Source organism: Erithacus rubecula (genome assembly GCF_903797595.1).
Source record: "Erithacus rubecula genome assembly, chromosome: 29".
Lineage (NCBI taxonomy): Eukaryota > Metazoa > Chordata > Aves > Passeriformes > Muscicapidae > Erithacus > Erithacus rubecula.
The window spans coordinates 3251273-3272739 of NC_136681.1; the positions used below are offsets into that span (position 1 = coordinate 3251273).

Consider the following 21467-nt stretch of genomic DNA (forward strand, 5'->3'; position numbering starts at 1 on the left):
TGGGGGACAGGGGGACAGGGGGGACACTGGGGACAGGGGGGGGACACGGAGGGACAGGGGGACAGGGGGGACACTGGGGACAGGGGGGGACACTGAGGGACAGGGGGGGGGACACGGAGGGACAGGGGGGACACTGGGGACGGGGGGGACAGGGGGGACACTGGGGAACAGGGGGGACACTGAGGGACAGGGGGACAGGGGGACAGAGGGGACACTGGGGACAGGGTGGGGACACGGAGGGACAGGGGGGACGGGGAGGGACACTGGGGACAGGGGGGGGATACTGGGGGATGGGGGGACACAGGGAGGGGACACTGAGGACAAGGGGAACAGGGGGGACACTGGGGAACAGGGGGGACACTGGGGGACGGGGTGACACTGGGAGGGGACACTGGGGGACAGGGGGGACAGGGAGGGACACTGGGAGGTGACACTGGGGCACAGAGGGGGGGCACTGGGGGATAGGGGGGATGGGGGCTTCAGGGGGGGACAGGGGAATGACACTGGAGGACAAGGGAGTGACACTGGGAGGTGACACTGGGGGACAGGGAGGTGACACTGGGGCACAGTGTCACCAGTGGAGGTGACACTGGGAGACAGGGGAGTGACACTGGGAGGTGACACTGGGGGACAGGGAGGTGACACTGGGAGACATGAAGGTGACAATGGGGTACAGGAGGTGACACTGGGGTACAGGGGGTGACATTGGGAGACATGAAGGTGACACTGGGGGACAGGAGGTGACACTGGGGTGACACTGGGGCACATGGAGGTGACACTGGGGCACAGGGGGTGACACTGGGGGACAGGAGGTGACACTGGGGTTACACTGGGGCACAGAGGGTGACACTGGGGCACAGGGGGTGACACTGGGGCACAGGGGGTGACACTGGGGTGACACTGGGACACATGAAGGTGACACTGGAACCACCCTGTCCCCAAAGTGGGACAGGCACCGTGCCACGTGCACGTGCAGGTCACCCATCCCCCTCTGCCCTCCCCACCCCCAATTCCTGCAGGAAAAACCTCCCAAATCCTTGGGGACCCTTGGGGACAAAGAGGTGAGAAAAGCAGGAAAAAGGTGGGAAAAAAGCAGGAGTGAAATGGAAACCAACCCAACTGGAGGCAGGGAAGGAGCTGCCTGGTTTGAGTGAATTTTGGGGTTTTTTTTGGGAATTCAACCCTCTGCCCCTGCAGAGCTTTGGCCTCTCGGGGAGGGCAGCTGGGCAGGACAGCAGGGTGAGCAGGGGATGGGTTTTTGAATCAAAGAAAATGAAATAAAATGAATAAAAAAGGGCATTTTTAGCAGTTGGATTGGTTTTTGAATCGAAGAAAATGAAATCAAATGAATAAAAAAGGGCATTTTTAGCAGTTGGATTGGTTTTTGAATGAAATAAAATGAAAGAAAAGAAATAAAAAATTTTAAAAGAAGGGGATTTTTAGCAGTTGGATTGGTTTTTGAATGAAATAAAATAAAATAAAATAAATTAAAAGGGGCATTTTTAGCAGTTGGACTGGTTTTTGAATGAAATAAAATGAAATAAAATGAATAAAAAAGGGCATTTTTAGCAGTTGGATTGGTTTCTAATAAAACAAAATAAAATAAAATAAAATAAAATAAAAATTTTATAAGGGGCATTTTTAGCAGTTTGACTGGTTTTAAAATAAAATAAAATAAAATAAAAATTTAAAAGGGGCATTTTTAGCAGTTGGATTGGTTTCTAAACAAAATTTAAAAAAAAAGACATTTTTATATATATATATTGACCATTAAAAAAAAAAAACCGGGACATTTTTAGCAGTTGGCTCGACCCCTAAATAAAATTTTAAAAAAACCCCCATTTCCATACATATTAAACACCAAAAAAAAAAAAAAAAATTACAAAACAACCTCCCTTCCAAGAACCAACCAACTGAACAAACACATCGCCTCCAGCTCGGCAAAAACTGAAATTTCTCCCCCCTTTTTTTTTTGCCCCCACCCTCCACCCCGATAATAATAATAATAATTAATAATAATAATAATAATAAATAAATAAAATGCAGGGCGGCGTTACTGGGGTTTTTTGTCGTCCGAGTGCAGCGAGTCCCGGCGGGGCGGCATCCGCTCGTTGATGCGGTCCAGCCCCCGCGCCTCCTCGAAACTGCGGATCTTGTGCTGAGGGGAAAAGCCGCGGATGGCTGGGGAGAGAGGGAGAGGGGTTAGGGGGGAATGGGGGGGAAAATAGGGGGAAAAACAGGGGGGAAATGGGGGGGAAAATAGGGGGAAAAACAGGGGGGGAAATGGGGGGGAAATGGGGGGGAAAATAGGGGGAAAATGGGTTGGTTATGGGGGGAAAAATAGGGGGGAAATAGGGGGGGAAGAGGGGGAAATGTGGGGAAAATAGGGGGAAAAACAGGGGGAAAATGGGTTGGTTATGGGGGGAAAAATAGGGGGGAAATGGGGGGGAAATGGGGGGGAATGGGGGGAAATGGGGGGGAATGGGGGGGGAATGGGGGGAAAATGGGGGGAAATAGGGGGAAAAACAGGGGGAAAAGGGGGGGAAATGGGGAAATGGGGGGGTTATGGGGGGGAAATGGGGGAAATGGGGGGGAAATGGGGGGGGGAATGGGGGGAAATGGGGGGAAATAGGGGGAAAAACAGGGGGAAAAGGGGGGGAAATGGGGGGGAAAATGGGGGGGAAATGGGGGGAAATGGGGGGGGGTTATGGGGGGAAAAAGAGGGGGGAAAATAGGGGGAAAAAACAGGGGGAAAATAGGGGGGGAAAGGGGGGGGTTATGGGGGGAAAAATAGGGGGGGTTATGGGGGGAAATGGGGGGGTTATGGGGGGAAATGGGGGGGTTATAGGGGGAAAATAGGGGGGAAAAGGGGAGGGTTATGGGGGGAAAATAGGGGGAAAATAGGGGGGGTTATGGGGGGAAAATGGGGGAAAAATAGGGGGGGAAATGGGAGGAAAATGGGGGAAAAGGGGGTGGTTATGGGGGGAAAATGGGGGAAAATAGGGGGGGGTTATGGGGGAAAAATAGGGGGGGTTATGGAGGAAAATGGGGGAAAATAGGGGGGGTTATAGGGGAAAAATAGGGGAAAAATGGGGGTGGTTATAGGGGAAAAATAGGGGAAAAATGGGGGTGGTTATAGGGGAGAAATAGGGGGAAAAAGGGGAAAAATAGGGGAAAAAAAGTGTGGTTATAGGGGAAAAATAGGGGGTGGTTATAGGGGAAAAAAGGGGGTGGTTATAGGGGGAAGAAAGGGGGTGGTTATAGGGGAAAAAAGGGGGTGGTTATGGGGGAAGAAAGGGGAAGGAGGGGCCGGAACGCGCAGGAAAAGGGGAGGGGACGGGAAGCACCCGGCTGAGTTTGGGACCCAAAGTGAGGATTGGGGGGTTTGGGTTTGCTCTGTTCCCCAAAATGAGGATTGGGGTTTTTTTAGAAAGGTTTTGGGTTTGTTCTGTTCCCTAAAATGAGGATTAGGAGGTTTTGGGTTCACTTTTTTAGGTAAATTTTGGGTTTGCTCTGCTCCCCAAAATGATGATTAAGAATTTTTTTTTTCCTTTTTTAGAGAGCTTTAGGATTTGCTCTGCTCCTCAAAATGAGGGTTTGGAGGTTTTGGGGTCTTTTTAGAGAGGTTTGGGATTTGCTCTGCTCCTGAAAATGAGGATTGGGAGGTTTTTTTTTCTTTTTTAGAGAAGTTTAGGATTTGCTTTTCAAGGAACCATGGAATGGTTTGGGAAATTAAAACCATCCAGTTCCAACCCTTGCCATGGGCAGGGTCCCACTATCCCAGGTTCAACCTCTCCATCCTTGGATATTTCCAGGAATGAAGCAGCCAAAGCTTTTCTGGGAATTCCATCCCACCACCCTTCCAGGGAAGAATTTCCTCCCAATATCCCAAACCTCCCCCTCTTTTAATAGAACAGGAGGAACTTGATAAACCAGACAAGTGCTTGCTGTCCCCAGAGAGTGAAATCTCAGGAAAATTTCAAAGCTGAAAAACACGACACTAAAAAAAAACAACCCAAACAATTAAAAAGAAAATAAAAGTTAAATAAATAAAAAAAGGCAAAACCCAGAACAACAGAACAAAGACACCACCACAAGGTTCTGAACTCTGACACAAACCACACACTGCAACACCAGGAGAGGGAACAGCTAGTCCTTGGATCACAAAGGCAAAAAAAAAAAATAATTCTTGCATGACCAGGAGACACACGGGCAAGGCTTGGGAGGGATGAATCCCACTGAGGAATTTCATGTCCCTGTTCCATCCCAGCACGTCACCTGGCCCTGGTGACACAGAGCAAATGTCAAACTCCTTTGTGCTGTGGAGAATTTAAGGAAGAGGAGGCTGTGCCAGATCTTTTACAAGGGCTTGGCTGGCTCACAAACAACTTCCCTTGGGAAGCAGAGCCTGTGCACGGAGGAAAAAATCCTCCTGGATCTGTCATTCCTGCACTCCACAGGCAGAGAATTGCCTGTCCCAGCTGTGGGCAAGTCAAGGATTACACCAGCACCACAAAATTCTGGTTTTTAAGGGGTTTTGATGGTGCTGACACATGGCAGGACCTCAACCCCAAGGTCAGAGCATCAACCGCTCGGGCAACTCCAAACAAAGCATTTCCAGCAAGGAATAAACTGTTCAAGCTGCAACAGCCTTGAACCAACCCCCTGGGTATTTTTTTTTTTTTAATTTTTCCTCCCCCACTTCTGGTGATGCAAGAGTCAAAAGCTTGTGTGAAGGGCTGGAGAAGCTCTTAGGATGAGCACGCACACACGGAGATGATTGATGTCTCTCGCCGGGTCTAGCCATTACCTTCCCGTGCCTCTACGCTTCTACTGTGGCTGCAATACAGAAGAACAGTGGCATGCAGAAATGAAGGACAGGGAAAAAAAATATTATATATAAAAAAAAACATGAACAGGAAAAAAAAACAACAAAAAAAAACAAAACCAGAGTGACAGTGAGTGATCCGACATCATGGCTGCGACGCGGAGCGCGCGGCCCCCCAGCCCCGTGTGCCAAACGAGTGGCCAGAGGGGAGAAAAGAGGTGACAGAGGTGGAGAGGAAAGGGGGAAGGGGACCCCCAAGGGCTCAGGGGGAGTCTCCTGTGCTCTGGATTGATCGATGGAAGAACAGAGGGGCAGGGTGACAGGGATTCTGCCCCCAGCTAGGTGAATTGTGTGAATTCGCCCTCCAGCAGCACGGCTGAGTGGGGGAGGACCCCAGGGGGTGTTTGGGGCAGTGGGAAGGAAGGAGAGGCAGCCTCTCCTCTTCTCCTCCCCTCTTTTCCAGGCAAGGACAAGCAGCAGGTGCTTGCTGCTCTGCTCCTGGTGCCTTGAGTTGCAAAATCAGCCTCCAAATCCAGTTTGGCTTCAGCTCCAGTTCCTGAAAGTGTAACCAAGCAACAAGGCACCACAGAGCTGAGCATGTCCCCTTCCTAAATCTGCTGCAAGCAGCGTCCAAGCTTGCTAGGCCCTGCCTCAACATCTGGGAGGAGGCCCTTCCCTGGAAGCAGATTTCCCTGGATTTTAGCCTCAAACAGCAGCTTTTTTTATTCTGGATACAATAGAGAGGCCACGTGCTCGTCAGGAGGCCAGGGAGGAAGGATGGAGCTGTGGCTGCACAGCTCTGCCCCAATTCTGGGACTTGATTCAGCTGATTTTGCCAAGCCCTGCTGTGAAAGGCTGGGAAAGGCTCACTGCAGCACTGTTTCCCTTTTTTTTTTTGGGGTGCACATGCACCCCAAAAGGGGGGCAGCCCCCTCCTCCTCCTCACCCAGCAGACGGGGCTCCCATAAATTCACTGGGAGTGGGAAGGGATGTGTGAAACAGGGAAAGGTGGGAGGATGGGGAAAAGGGGGAGGGAGAAGGGTCAGGATGGGGAAAAGGGGATGGGAGAAAGGGTCAGGATGGGGAAAGGAGGGTGGGAGAAGGGGGAAGGATGGGGAAGGGGGTGAGGAGGGCAGGAGAAGCTGGGGGAGCAGGGGGAGCCTGCAGGCAGGGCGGGGGAGGCAGCAGCAAAGGCCCAGCTTGTTTGTTCTGTCCTGGGAAAGGCTCATTTTGGGGAAGGGGAGATCCCTGGTAGCCCTCAGAGAACCCCCTGAGAGGGGAAGGTGCTGGAGAATGTCACAGCATGACCCTGTGCTGGTGGGATACAGGGACAGAGCTGCTGCAACAGCCACCTTCCCACTCAGGCTCTGTTCCCAGAACTGGGGCAACGGGGCTGTGATGGTTTCTATAAAAAAGGGGAAAAAAATTCCATCCTGCTCTGTGGGCTGAGAAATCCATGAGCTTGGGGGTGATGCTGCATCCTCCCTGGAAGCAGGCAGTGATGTTTCCACGTTTGTGACTCGTGGACTGTTTAATCCAGGCAAACCCCAGCCCCAGCTCAGGGAGAGCTGCAGGAAATCCCCAGTGCCCATGGGAAGGGGGAAGCTGGGCAGGTGCCAGGCTTCAAAGGCTGATGGCAGGGAAGGATTAAAACACTGGATTACAGGATTCCCCCTGGGAGAGCTCATTCCCTGAGCACCAGCCCTGTGAGCAGATCCTTCACTCCATCCTGCTCCCAGAGCTGCTGAGGGAGGCAACAATTTGGGAACAAACCTCCACAAGCACCTCAAAACCTGAGAGGAGACTTTTCTGAACCATCCAGCCCTGGAGGAACCTCATTCCTTTGGCTGAACCTTCCTCATATTTGGGATTCATGACTTGACAGGGGCCAGATTGGGAGGGGTTTGGTGGAACAAAGAACAAACAAGCAGCTGTGTCACTGTCACATCCACACAGAGGCTGTGTCACTGTCACATCCACACAGAGGCTGTCACACAGCAGCAGCACAGCAAGCTGAGGCAGAGGATGTGCACCATGCAGCATTAGAAGGGGAAGAAAGGATCAAGAACTGGTTGCAGAAACAAACAATTAAGCACTGAACATGCTTTTAAGGCAGGGTGTGCTGTGGGTTTTCCTCCTCCAGGGGACACGGGGACATCTCTGCACATCCCCACCTACACCTCTGCTTGCTCCTGCTTGGCAATCCTTGCTCCCCACGGGCCTGTGGGGGCTCTGCAGGGGGTTTGGGGCAGGGCAGGGGGCTCAGGGGTACTCACCAGTCTGCAGGGTCTGCCTCCCCCCCCGAGAGCACTCCCAGGGGCAGGGTACCTGTGGGGGTCAGCCCTTTGAGGGTCAGCACGCTCTCGCTCTCCTCCCTGCAGGAACAGCAGCACCAGTCACACCCTGGCCAGGACAGGGCTCCAGGGGGGGTGTGGACACTCAGGGTCATTAAGGATGGAAAACACTGCTAAATCACCAAATCCACCATCAGCATCATCACCCCAGTCCCCAACAGCCACATCCACACACCTGCTACACCCTCAGGGCTGGGGACTCCACCACATCCCAGCACCTGGCAACCCTTTCCATGCAGGGATTTTCCCAAATGTCCAACCTGAACCTCCCCTGGTGCAGCTTGAGGCTGTTTCCTCCCATCTGTCACTTGTTATTTGGGAGAAAACACCAAGCCCCACTTGGCTACAACTTCCTTTCAGGCAAATGTGTCCTGAAAGAGTCAGGAAAAACCACCTGCCTTAGGAAGTTTTTCTCTTTTTTTTACCCTGACCAGTGTTTCCCCATCACCCAGTCCCCCAATTAAATCCAGTCCCCAAATTAAGCCTGCTTCCCAAATGAAGTCCAGTCCCCAAATGAAGGCCAGCCCACAAATTAAACTCAGTCCCCAATTTAAACCCAGCCCCTGAATTAAGCTCAGTTCCCAGATTTAAACCCAGTCCCTGAATTAAACTCAGTCCACAAATTAAGCCCAGACCCTGAAGGAAACCCAGTTGCCACATTAAGCTCAGCCCCAAATTTAGCCCAGTCCCCAAATAAAGCCCAGTCCCCAATTTAAACCCAGTCCTCAAATTAAATCCAGTCCCTGAACTAAGCCCAAATTCAACTCAATGCTGAAATTAAACCCAGTCCCCAAATTAAATCCAGCCCCTGAATTAAGCCCAAATTAAACTCAGTGCCCAAATAAAGCTCAGACTCCGAATTAAACCCAGTCCCTGAATTAAACCCAGTCCCTGAATTAAACCCAGTCCCTGTATGAAGCCCAAATTAAACTCAGTGCCCAAATTAAACCCAGTCCCCAAATTAAACCCAGTCCCTGAATTAATCCCAGTCCCTGAATTAAACCCAGTCCCTGTATGAAGCCCAAATTAAACTCAGTGCCCAAATTAAACCCAGTCCCTGAATTAAGCCCAAATTAAACCCAGTCCCAAATTAAACCCAGTCCCTGAATGAAGCCAAATTAAACCCAGTCCCCAAATTAAACCCAGTCCCTGTATGAAGCCCAATTAAACTCAGTGCCCAAATTAAACCCAGTCCCCAAATTAAACCCAGTCCCTGAATGAAGCCCAATTAAACTCAGTGCCCAAATTAGGCCCAGCCCCAGTTAAGCCCAGCCCATCTCACCGAAGAACTGAGAACACCCGTGCCATCTTGCCAATGGCTCTGATCTTATTCCTGATGATCTCCTTCCTCACTGTTGTCCCACCTTAGGGAGAGAAAAGAGCAAAGAGCAGCACGTTGGGGGTTTCCTGCTCTCCAGGGAACCTCAGCATGAAGCACCTGCCTGACTCCAGGGAAAAAAAAAACCAAATAAAATCATGGTTTGTACAGATTGATACACCAGAGAGAGAACAGTGCTGGAAGGGTGGCACCAGGGTGGCACCAGGATGGAGGTGAGGAGGGCAACACCAAGATGGCACAGGGAACTTGAGAGGGCTGAAGAGAGTAGAACCAGCACAGGACAGGGGTTTGGGGGTGTCACTGGCAGCTGACACTGCACAGGATGGGACACAAATGACTCAGCCATGAGGACACGGTTTGCAAGGCAGAGCACAGGGGGATCTGATGGCTGATGGGCACCCAAGCATCAGCTGTGACATCCAAGGAGCACAGCCAAGGGCTGGCCTGAGCCTGGCAGCTCTGCTCTGACCCCACAAGGACACAACAGGATGGGGGGAGCTCCCCTTCCACTCTGCACACCCGACAGGAGACAGAAACAACAATAGAAATAATTAAAAAAAATAATAAAAAAAAAAGCACGTAAGGAGCTGAAACCAAAAGGGAAAATTGAGGGTCAAAAAAGAAGGAAAAAATCCATCTCCTCTCAGCTGAGATCCTCACGTGGCCCAGTGACATCAGGGACAGGGAAGCCAAAGGCAGGGCTAACATGCACCATGGCTCAGCCATGCACTACGTGGCTGCATTCAGAACCAGGTAGAAACGTCAGCCCCGTTTCTCAGAGTTCCTGCAGGAACACAGAAGGGTTAAAAAACACATGGAGCTTATGTTAAAACTGAAAGGGGATGAAGAGACTGCCCCACTAGTCAGCTCTGGAAATCCACTTCAAGGATCTGGTGGCACAGGCAGTGATAATTAAGCTGGTAGCAAATTCTAGCTGGGTACCTTTCGGATAGCTTGAAATGTAGTGATCTTCAGGGAGAGGAGACACCAAGAAACAAGTAGATGAAGACAGAGATAGAAGAAACAAATTTAATTTTTATGGGAGGGAGGAAAGAAAAAAAAAAAAACAACAAAAAAACCAAAAAAAAAAAGGAAATGCAATGGGAGAAGAGGGTTAGAGTCTCCACCTGGGGCTGAAACAGCTCAGGCCCCATTTCTTGCTGCCCCCCTCAGCTTCCTCAGGTCACCACCTCACTCTTGAGTCCCCCCAAAATCCAAACTGCTCAGCAGCTCAGCCACTGCTTTGTCCCCTTCATTCACAGCTTAAAACCAGAGCCAAAATTGGCATTTTTGGGGAGGGAGGGGTGACACGAGAAGCCACTTTAGAGAGGAGTTCACTGCAACAGATGAGAAGATTGGGTGGATATTTTGGTGCAGAAAATTTTGAATTGGGGGGAAAAAACCAACCAGCAGCCTGTGTAAGGAGCAGGAAACCATTCCCAGAGTAGCTGGCAAGAAGAGTCTGTGGCAGTGAATGTCATTTAATTGCTCTGTGACTGAACAGCAAAGGAGAAAAAAAAAAACCAAAAAAAAAAAAATTCCCTACCCAAAACTGCAAAGGTTGGGCAAAAAGGAACTATGGCTGGGCATGCAGCTATAAATCAAGAGCTGCTGAGGATTCCAGGAGCTGCCCAGCCTTGCCCTGCTCTGCAGGGATATTTTACCTTCCAAGGTCTCGTCGCCGTCCGAGATCAGCTCGTCGTCGGAGCAGATGTTGAGGATGTTCACCAGCATCTCAGTGACTGCAAATCACAGGCAGAGGGGTCAGAGAGCCCAGGGGGGTGTGGAGCATGAGGGAAGGATTTCAGGGCTGTCTGTGCCCTGCAAGTGGCAGCCTGAAGAGATTTTCAGGCACAGGCTGCTGGAGCAGACGAGCGGCGCCGGCTGTGCCAAGGCACATCACAGGAGCTGCCAACATCCTGCACAACAGCCTGGGCAGCCTCCAGAACCCCCTCCCCATCCCCACCCACACCACAGCCTGCCTCTGAGAAGGGAGAAATTTGGGGAGGGGGGAGGATTCGACTTTAGGTGCCTCAAAGTCAAAAAAAAAACCTTTGGGAGTTGTGAAGGTGAAGCAGCAAAATGGGGACTGGGGTGGAATTCAGGCTCATCTGGAGAGGTAAAAATCTTTTTGGTGAAAAGCTGAGGCAAAGTCTTGGTCATATTTTAAGCTGCTTTGCCTTCTTCAGAACAAAATAAGCCTTGGATTGAAGTGAATGCTTCTTTTTGGTGGGCCAGGAGCCAAGAGGAATTTAAAATTCCAAATTCTGAGGTGGGGCTACAGCACCCGAGATCAGCTCCACCAGCAATGCAGGAAGAGCAAAAAAGGAGGTTTTATTGCTAAAAGCTTTATGAAATGGGTATCAACAGCTGTTTTTTGCAAGAATTTAACCCAATAATGGAGATTTCCTTGAGCCTGAACTGCTCCCCTGTGCTGCCTGGAGCTGCAACACCCTCAGCACTGTGACACTCAGGATTTGAGGGAATTTGGAACAGAAACCCAAATCTCTCTTACCCTTTTCCCCTACAAAAGGCAAGGACCATGTGAAGACATCCATGAAGTTTGGGAGCCAGTAGGGGTGAGGGGAGCAGTTGAACTGCCTGATGTTCATGACATTGTTTTCATATTTCAGTACAGCAGCTGGGGGAGAAAAGGGAATAAATGGAATAAATGTCCATGGGCACTTTGCAGCTACAGAATCCAGGAAAGGGCTGGATTTGAAGGGATTTGAAGGATCCCCATCCCTTGTCCCTCTCCAGCTCTCCTGGAGCCCCTCCAGGCTCTGGCAGGAGCTTTTTCCTTTTTTACCCCCAGTTCTCCCAGCCTGGCTCCCTCTGGAAGTTTTACCAGTATTAAAAAAAAAATCTTCATTTTATCAACACCAGTTTACATTTGTGCAGAATCAAGCAACCAACTCCCCAAAATGAGAAGGTTTAAACCATAATTTTTTGGTTTCCTTAAGTTGGTTCTCAGCTTAGACAGTGAAGCTCAGAGCCAAGATCCAAAGTGAGGGGTGAAAAACCCCCCAACTGCAGAAAATATCACCATGACCTCCATGGTTTAGGGGCAGAGGGAAGTGGAAAGTTTTCCTGCACCAGGAGCTCCTGTGGGATGGCAGAATCCAGTGGGAATGAAAGCTCCACTCCAGCCCTTGTGACTCCACAGTTCATTACCACTAACACATGAAGTCAAGCACTTCAGCTCAGCACACAAAGCTCTCTTTCATTCCAGGCACAAGAATGTGACTGGAGGAGAGGGTTTGGTATCAAAAATAATGTATTTTTTGTAGCAACACCAGTGTGGTGGCAGCTGGAGCAGGGCAGGGATTGTCCCTCTGTGCTGGGGAGGTTCCTCCAGGGCTGGGCCCAGTTCAGAGGGGCTGGAGGGAATCCAGGGGAGGGAAGAGAGCTGGGGAAGGGGCTGAGGGGCTGGGAAGGGGCTCAGCCTGGAGAAAAGGAGGCTCAGGGGGAATTTCTGGCTCTGCACAACTCCCTGCCAGGAGGGGACACTGGGGGGATTTGGGATTTCTGCCAGGAACAGGGACAGGAGGAGAGGGAACAGCCTCAGGGTGAAATCAGCTGGAATTTCTTCCTGGAAATGGTTGTTAAATATAGGAAGGGATTGCCCAGGGGGGTGTCCAAGGAACTCCTGGAGGTGACACTCAGTGACAAGGTGGAGACTGGGCACAGCTTGGACTCAACGACCTTGGTTCCCAACTTCAATTATCCTGTGATTTTGAGAGTGGAGAGGGATTTCCTGACCCCCCCAAGGGCAGCAGAGCCCTTACCCTTGTTGTTATAGACATCTAAGTAATTTGGTGCAGAGAAGATTGTGATTAATGAGGGAAAGCCCGTGGTCTGGCTCTTCCTGTACATTCGGTACCTGCAAAACAGGGCAGGAGTTAAACCCAGCCTAAACCCAGCCTAAACCCTGCCCAGCCCAGCCTAAACCCAGCCCAAACCCCGCCTAAACCCAGCCCAGCCCAGCCCAAACCCAGCCCAGCCCCTGGGCAGGGTCACTCACCCAGCATCCTGGGCTTCATGAGCTCGGATTACAGATAACAAACTATTGTTCTGCAAAAATTCACACACTGCAGGATAACTGGAAAACAAAAAGGGAGGAGAACTCAGCAGGGAGCAAAGGAAAGCTCGGGTGGTCTTGGTTTCAGGGAGAAACCACTTGGAGAAAACATCCAGCTTCTGTGCAGCACCCCAGAACATGTTTTTCATTCAAAAATGAATGTAAAGGGTTCTGGTTTTTAGTGGACTGTCAGCACAAATCCTTTTTTAGCAAGGAGAGATTATTTCCTAGAGATCCAGGTGCTGAAAACCACTGGCAGGGCCAGTCCAAAGCATCATCTCTGCTGTTTGAGACAATTCTAGAAAGTAACTTATCCAAAGACAGCTCAGTATTACAGGAGAGTCAAAAACCAAACAAGAACTTGTGCATTAGAGCCAAGTGAGGAGAATTTGATGCAGAGAGTGGCCTGAAGGGTGATTTCAGTGTGAGGGCAGAGAAATGCCCCCTGCAGCAGCCCTCACCTGTAGAAATAGGAGCAGCCTCTGACAGTGTTGTGGGCAAAGTGCTCCAGGGTTTTCTCGTTGCCATAATCCTCCCGAGGGGTCCGACCACAGCAGGTCACCATGGGACCAAAGGCTGGAGGCTCCTTAAACCTGTCTAACTGGAGAGGGGACACACCATCAGCAGGAGCTGGGGAGGATTGCAGCCCCAAACCCACCCAGGGGGAACCCCACTGCTGCCTGGAGCACAGACTGGGCAGAGCACAAGGGATAAAATCAGAATTTATTGAAGGGCAGTGCAAGAGCCTGGATGGGGCTACAACAAATCAAACCCAAGAGGGATCCTGAGTTTTATTCTTTTAGAAATTTTGGTTCATCCACACATTGGGGTCAACCATCCAACCACAGCCCCAGGCTATGAAGTCTCAGCCCCCTGGGCTTTCTCTTTTCCCTTACTGTTGTTTCTGCTTTTTGGGTACTGTGTGTCCTTGATTTTCTGGCTCTTTTGTCCAACTACCCTGTGAAGTGAACTTACTAACACCTAACTAACACCTTACTAACACCCAACTAACACCTTACTAACACCCAATGTGAAGTTTCAGTTACACACTAAGCAGCAGAATCTGAAGATATAAAAGTCAGAACCCCAGGCACCACTGCCTTGTGTGAATGAGGGTTTGGGATGGAAGGATTTGCTAAAGGTCCTGCATTAGGATTTGATTGCCCTCTTGCTGGCAGAGAAGCTCTCCCAGCACACACCAAGCCCACAGAGATGTCCCCAAACTGCAGAGATTTAAAACCCTCTGTTTAAAAAGATTTAAAAGTGGTTTAAACTCTCTCCACCTGCCCCCCTGACCCTCACCAGCACGAACTGAGGGAAATGGCTGGGAAGAGATTGTTTTGCCAAGGAAAGGAGAACTCCATGGAGCTGACTTACTTTCCTAATGTCATCTAGACATGTGATTTCTGGAGAGAGGCCCCCGTGCACACACAGGAACTGCTGGTTGAGGAGGGCAGCAAGAGGAAGACAGTCAAAGGTGTCCATGCAGGCGTCGTACACTCGCTCCGAGTACTTGATTCGACCTGGCAGGGGGGATTCAACAGGCTCTGATGGGGTAAAGTGCTGATCAATAAACTCAGGGAACTCTATTTCTAAAGGAGGAATGGCAGCTCAAAATCAAAATGGCCCAAAAATTAAGTTTTGCATCAGGGTGTTCCTTAGAATCAAACTGTGCGACAGCGTGCTCGTGAAAATTCTGGTTGGGAATCAGATTCTGTACCTGTGTATTCATGAAAATTCTGGTTGGGAATCAAATTCTGTACCTGGGGATTGGTGAAAATTCTGATTTAGAATCAGATTCTGTACCTGTGTATTCATGAAAATTCTGGTTGGGAATCAAATTCTGCACCTGTGGATTTGTGAAAATTCTGATTTAGAATCAGATTCTGCACCTGTGGATTTGTGAAAATTCTGGTCTAGAATCAAATTCTGCACCTGCATGTTTGTGACAATTCTGATTGGGAATCAAATTCTGTACCTGTGTATTTGTAAAAATTATGATTTAGAATCAAACCTTCCACCTCTGTATTTGTGAAAATTCTGATTTGGAATCAAACTCTGTACCTGAATATTCATGAAAATTCTGATTTGGAATCAAAGCTTGCACCTGTGTATTTGTGAAAATTCTGACTTGGAAAAGAATTGTTGGATGTGTAAAAGAAAAGAGTTTTTTAATCTGGAATTGGACAATATTCATCACCTTTCAGGCTTTTTTCTAAACACCTGCACTGAGATGAGCACAAAGGAGATGAAGTATTTCCACACAATGAAAACTGGGATCATGGAATAAATTTGGGATGCTGATGAAACCACCCCATCCCTTCCCTTAAAAATGCTCAAACTCTGTGCACAAAGCCATCTTTTAATTGAAAAATAAACAAAAAACCCTAAAAATCTGAAAGGTAAATGATCCCCCCAGTGCAAAGCTCCTTTCCCAAGTGCATCACTGATCCCAGCTGCACAATCTGGAGTCTTTTTGCTGGTCAGGCTCATCTCTTCCATCCACACTCAGTCTTTGAAACCAAAAGGCCACATTTGGTGCTCAGCAGAATTTAAAGATTTGGGTTTTGGGGTGTTTTTTATAACAGGGGTTGAAAGAGGAAAACAAGACAACGAGGTTTTTACAGCTCTGATGTCACAAAAACTGAAGCCCACATCTTCTCACAACACCCTTTTTTTTTTTAACTATATATTTTAAAATGAATTATTTAAATGCATTCCAATCCTTCTCCCACTGCTGCTACTTACATTCCTGCTTGAAGGTGAAATATTCTGTGAGGTGCCTGCACTCGTGGTTCCCTCGAAGGAGGAACAAGGTTTTGGGATGATTTATCTTTAAACTCCATAAATACAGCACACACTGCAAGAGAGGCAAGCAGGGCAAGGTCAGAAAAATCCTTTCCCAGGGCCACTCATCAGGCTGAGACTGCACTAAGAGGTTCTGGGAAGACACCCAAAGTGGAACCCAGCTCCATAATGGGCAGTGGATCTTCTGCTGGAAAAGCCACTGGGATTTCTCTATATTAGGGCTGACTTGGAGAAGTGACAGATGAGGTCAGAGGCAACAGAAAGCAGCTCAAGGGCTGGGTGGGGGCAGCTTAAACCAAAGGAAATAAAAACCAAAACTCTTCAGCAGAGCAGCAAAGCAGAACCAGCTGTTTGCTCCAGATGTTCCAGTGGGATGCAGAGCAGTGAGAGCAGCAGGCAGACATTTGCCTAAAAACACCTGGAAAATTCAATTTCACCTTCCCCACTGATTTCTCCCCCCCCTGCCTGGTTTTTCTGCTTGCTCTACAGTCATGTGAAGTTCAAGCTGAAAACAGGAAAAGCTGAGCCCAATAAACAAGCTTAGCTTAGCAAAGCTTTGCAAAGGGCTTTTTGCACCTGCAAAACCTGAGCCTTTGATGAGGCACAGAACAAAGTCAGGCCTAAAGTGGGGGTTCAGCAGAAATATTTCATGTTGGTTTCCCCCAAAAAAAGGCTGAGGGAAGGGCTGGGGGTGCCAGGGCTCAGCCACCCTGGGTCAGGCTGTTGGCACTTTGCCCTCCTTGTGCAAGGACAATCCTGCAGGGCAGGATCTGGGTTAAAGCCTCTAACAGGATTATCCTGGGAATGGGAAGCAGCACCAGGTCTGGTTACACCCCCCAACATCCCAGATCCAGGGCAGAGACCCCCAGGAACCCAAAGATGCAGGTCCCAGCTGGTTCCCAGTGGTGTTTCAGCACTCAAAGCTCTGCAGGAATCAGCCCAGCTGATCCCAAAAACCCTGAGGAGCAGCAGAGCACTGCCTGTGGCTCACTTGGAATTCAACCCCACATTAACAACTTGATTAATTGGGAATTCCAAAAGAGAACAGTAGCCAGAATGATGTTTTATTGCATCTGTTACCAGGAGGAATGCTCCCAACAAAACCATTTGTAATTATTCTGGGATTTAAAGCTTTAACCTCCCTGTGTTTGCAAGTGAAATGTCACTTTTCTGGGCTGGCAGGAGAGCTTGGAAGTTGCTAGAAATGAACTAAATGACTTGGAGGAAGAAGCAAAGCAGAGATACAGCAGCAACAGGGGAGGGCTGGGATGGATGGGAGGGTGGCAGCTTGCAGAAGAGAGATTTTAAATCATATTTGAAGGGGTTTGAAGTGAACTGGGGTTGAATTTGGCATCACAATCATTCCTGGGATGTGGAGAGTGGCCATTCCCAAGGATTTGGGGACTGCCAGGTGCCAGCACAAGGAGGACACTGAAGAGCCCTCCAGGGCTCCAGAGGGGCTGCAATGAGAAAGGAGCAATGAGGGAGTTCCTGCTCTCACATGCTTCAGATGTTTCCTGGTGTTTTGCACAGATCCCTTCCCCTGCTGCACCCCAAAATTGATTACTGCCTGTTTGCAATAATCAAATCCAGGCAGTCACAGCTTTTTGGGTTTAAATGATGTTAAATAATCTCCTTCTCTCCTTATTCTGCACCTCAGGGTGAAGGCTGAAGCCAAGGGTTTGATCCACTTGGAAAGGAAAAGCTCAGCAGGACACAGGGAGGGAATTCCAAGAAGAATTTGGATCTGCAACTCCAAAAATGCAAGAGTGCCAAACCTGCCCTACCCAGACCTCCCTCACCAAAATTCACAAATTCCCAAAATCTGGAATTTGTAAGGAAGTTTTACACATAGAGCCTGCCAGAGGCAGAATTCCCAAACCCACCTTCACTCCCACTTTACAGGGATGACTCTTTAATATTACTCTGGATATTTAATATTATTCTGGGTAAAAAGTGCATCCAATCAAGGTTAACATATAATTCCATAATTAGGCAGCAATCTTGTGTCCTGTCATAATTGGATTGGAAAAAGTGGCCTGGGAAAGGTGCATCCATTATCACAGCACTTTTCCTGATAAATTTCCTCTTTCCATGGATTCTGTTCCTGGCCTTAACAACTCTTTTGCTTCCTAATTTCACAAAACCATGAATTGTTTTCCAGCCTCATGGACTGGGATGGTCCTTCCCTACCAGGAGCACAGAGCTCTCTTGTGCCCAGTGTGGGATTTGGGATTAAAAGCTCCATGAAAGGATCATTATTCCCCAGTGGGGATCCTTCAGCTTGTCCCAAAGGAGGAATTCACCCTGATTTCCCTGCTGCCTGTCAGCCTGGAGCTGGGATCTGGGAGCAGATTCATGAGTCTGGCTGTCACAGTGGGTTGTGGGACAGCAAACCCTTCCAGCAGCATTCCATTTTTCACATGTTTCTTCCCCTCCCCTCACAATTCTTTTCTTTAAAAAAAAAAAAAAAAGCAACCAATCTACTCTCCATGGCCTCATTATACTGGGAATTCATGTTTTTTCAATGAGAATTTCCCCTAAGCCAGAGGCTCAGCAAGAATTTGTTGAATGATTTGTTGCCAACATCCAGCTGAGAGGTTTCCAGGGGGTGGGAGGGGGTTGAATTGTGGAATCTGAGCCACAGATTCCTCCTTTCACCTGGACAACCAAACACCTGGAGGCACAGGGAACACCTGGCAGGGATATTTGGCCCTTACACCTCCTTGGCCCCCACTCTGGCATCATTTCCTGCAGCAGGATGCAATTAAAGCATCCCCTCCTATTTCATTCTGTTAAAAGGTCACAGTTGTGGAATTGTGGAATATCCTGAGCTGGAAGGAATCCACAGGGATATTCCAGTGCCTGGTTCTGCTCATCTCCCCATGGATCCAAATTTTGTGTGGTGACTCATGAGGCTGTTGCTCCCTAAATTCCCAGGGTCACCTCACAAGGAAAAACTGGATTTTTTTTTTTTTTCCATCTGGGATATTCCAAACCTGCTGTTTACTACAGAAGCAGATTTTGTGCATCCAGGTGGGAATCTCCTCCAGCACAGTGCACCAGGTAGAAGGGAGAGGCACGTGGGAATGAAAATTTGGGATTCTGCCTTATCCTGGTGTTTGGAGTAGCCCCTGCCTGTGCCCACCCTGAGCTGTGGGATCAGAGGGATTCTCCAGGAGGAATCTGGGGCAGGATGAAAGGAAAAAGCAGCAGGAAATAAAAGATAAAACATCTTTTTAGCTCTACCACTTCAGTTCTCCAAGGAGAGACACCAAATTGGAATTCTTCCATATTATCACAGGCAGAGAGGACAAGGGGGAATGGATTTGAACCAAAGGTTTGGGAAGAATTTCTGCCCTGTGATGTGGAGAGACCCTGGCACAGGGTGCCCAGAGAAGCTGGGGAAGATTTCCCCATCCCTGGCAGTGTCCAAGGCCAGGCTGGATGGAGCCTGGAGCAACCTGGGATATGGGAGGGGGGTGGAACAGGAGGGGATTTAATGTTCTTTCCAACCCCAACCATTCCATGATCCTGTGATGATCCCAGCATGGAGACACCAGGCTGCTGATCCCCAGAACTTCTGGAGATCTGAGATGAAATCCTGAGCTAAGAGCAGAGTGGGAGCAGCACTTTTCTACACAAGCCAGACACACACACACAGAGCTCAACACCAAAAAAATCCTCCTTTTCTCTCAGAAGGAGCTGCTGCTCTGCCATACAATCCCTTTTGCAGGTGAAACATTCCCACAAGTGCAAACCCAGCAGTGGATGTGTCCTTCCCCTTCCTCCCCAGCAGCCCCAGCTCCTCCTCCTCACACCTTGGCTCCCTGGCAGGATTCCAGAGCTCAGGGCTGGAAGGGAGCCAGGGGCTGCTGGAGCTCAAGCTGTCAGCCCTGCTCTCCCTAAATCCTCTGCAGAATCCTTCAAAGAACCCCTTGCACTCATTCCTGACAGTTCCTCCCTAAACATTTCTCACTGGCTGAAGGTTCCTCTGCAGAGCTCAGCTGTTCCTGCAGCTCCTTTTTTTCCAGAAGAAATCACTCCCTGTGTCATCCAGCTGATTTCTGCCACACTTCAGCTCCCTAGCTCCCCAAAAACCCTTCCTCATTCTGCTTCCAACTGGATAAGAGCTGCCCTTCCACTTGGGCCCTGCCTCTGTGAATCAGATGGCTGCATCTCCTTGGGATTTGTGGCATTTGCTAAGAGCTGTCCCTTCCTGTCCCATCCCAGCTCTGCACTGGGCCAGCAGCAGCCACAGGCATTTGCTGAATCCTTTATCCTGCACAGCAGCAACTCCCCAATTTCCTGATCCACTGAATCCTTTATCCTGCACACCCACAACTCCCCAATTTCCTGATCCACTGAATCCTTTATCCTGCACAGCAGCAACTCCCCAATTTCCTGATCCACTGAATCCTTTATCCTGCACAGCAACAACTCCCAAATTTCCTGATCCACTGAATCCTTTATCCTGCACACCCAGAAATCCCAAATTTCCTGATCCACTGAATCCTTTATCCTGCACAGCAGCAACTCCCCAATTTCCTGATCCACTGAATCCTTTATCCTGCACAGAAACAACTCCCCAATTTCCTGATCCACTGAATCCTTTATCCCCCACACCAAGAAATCCCCAATTTCCTGATCCACTGAATCCTTTATCCTGCACTGCAAGAAATCCCAAATTTCCTGATCCACTGAATCCTTTATCCCCCACACCAAGAAATCCCAAATTTCCTGATCCACAGATTTCCACTGAATCCTTTATCCTGCACAGAAACAACTCCCCAATTTCCTGATCCACTGAATCCTTTATCCTGCACAGAAACAACTCCCCAATTTCCTGATCCACTGAATCCTTTATCCTGCACAGAAACAACTCCCCAATTTCCTGATCCACTGAATCCTTTATCCTGCACACCAAGAACTCCCAAATTTCCTTTTCCACAGGGATCCACTGAATCCTTTATCCTGCACACCAAAACTCCCCAATTTTTTTGCTCCATGGGGATTTGCTGAATCCTTTATCCCCCACACCAAGAAATCCCAATTTTTTTGCCCCACAGGGATCCACTGAATCCTTTATCCCCCACACCCACAACTCCCCAATTTCCTGCTGATGGAATCCCAGGGAGTTGCAAATCCCTGTCCCAGCCCAGGTGATTTTTGCTGCTTTTCCTGTTCCCATTCCAGGTTTTTCAGAGGCAAGCAGTGACTCAGGCTCTTTCTCTTCCTGCTCAATCCTGAATCCTGCAGCTTTTCCAACATTTTCTTCCCACTCTCTGCTGGGATCCTGTTGCCTGTGCCTGAGTGACAGCTCCAAGTGACATTAAAACCACTCCAGAAGGCAGAGGTTGGATTAACCCCATCACTGCCACCTCAGTGGCACTGAGAGAGGATCCAAAGATTGGGACAACATTTTCCTGCCCAAAATCCCTCTGTGAGTTATCAGCATTGCTTTCATCCCATGCAAAACTCCACTGGAGGGTAAATCCAGCAGGACAGATCTGGGATTGCTGTTTGGACTCATTCTGAGCTGGATTTTAATGATTTTGAGTTGTAATTTACTGATGCTGAGCTGGATTTAATTGATTCTGACCTATATTTTACTGAGCTGCATTTGAACTGATTTTGATTTGCACTAACTGGATTTTATTGATTCTGAACTGAGTTTCATTGATTCTGAGCTGAATTTGAACTGATTTTGAGCTGGTTTTCACTGATTCTGAGCTGTATTTTACTGAACTGCTTCTGAGTTGCACTTCATTCATTCTGAGGTGAATTTTATTGATTCTGAGCTGAATTTTACTGAGCTGCATCTGAACTGATTCTAAGCTGCATTTTACTGATTCTGAGCTGCATTTGAGCTGATTCTGAGCTGCATTTTTCTGATTCTAAGCTACATTTGAACTGATTCTGAGTTGTATTTTACTGAGCTGCATTTGAACTGATTCTGAGTTACATTTTACTGAGCTGCATTTGAGCTGATTCTGAGTTGAATTTTACTGATTCTGAGCTGGATTTGAACTGATTCTGAGTTGAATTTTACTGATT

General features: G+C 48.8%; 1 protein-coding gene across 1 annotated transcript in view; it reads right to left on the reverse strand.

The window, feature by feature from the left end:
• Nucleotides 1-2053: 2053 nt before the first annotated feature.
• PPP3CC (protein phosphatase 3 catalytic subunit gamma) overlaps nt 2054-21467 on the reverse strand; it is a gene marked incomplete at its 3' end in the record, with an annotated part of 34330 nt that continues 14916 nt past the window's right edge. Inside the window, 15 exon segments of the mRNA XM_079328974.1 lie at nt 2054-2181; nt 4811-4828; nt 4831-4839; nt 7105-7129; nt 7131-7203; nt 8465-8546; nt 10186-10263; nt 11037-11162; nt 12310-12404; nt 12546-12623; nt 13064-13137; nt 13139-13164; nt 13167-13203; nt 13980-14125; nt 15351-15462. Coding sequence (XP_079185100.1) covers nt 2054-2181; nt 4811-4828; nt 4831-4839; nt 7105-7129; nt 7131-7203; nt 8465-8546; nt 10186-10263; nt 11037-11162; nt 12310-12404; nt 12546-12623; nt 13064-13137; nt 13139-13164; nt 13167-13203; nt 13980-14125; nt 15351-15462 — 1107 coding nt within the window.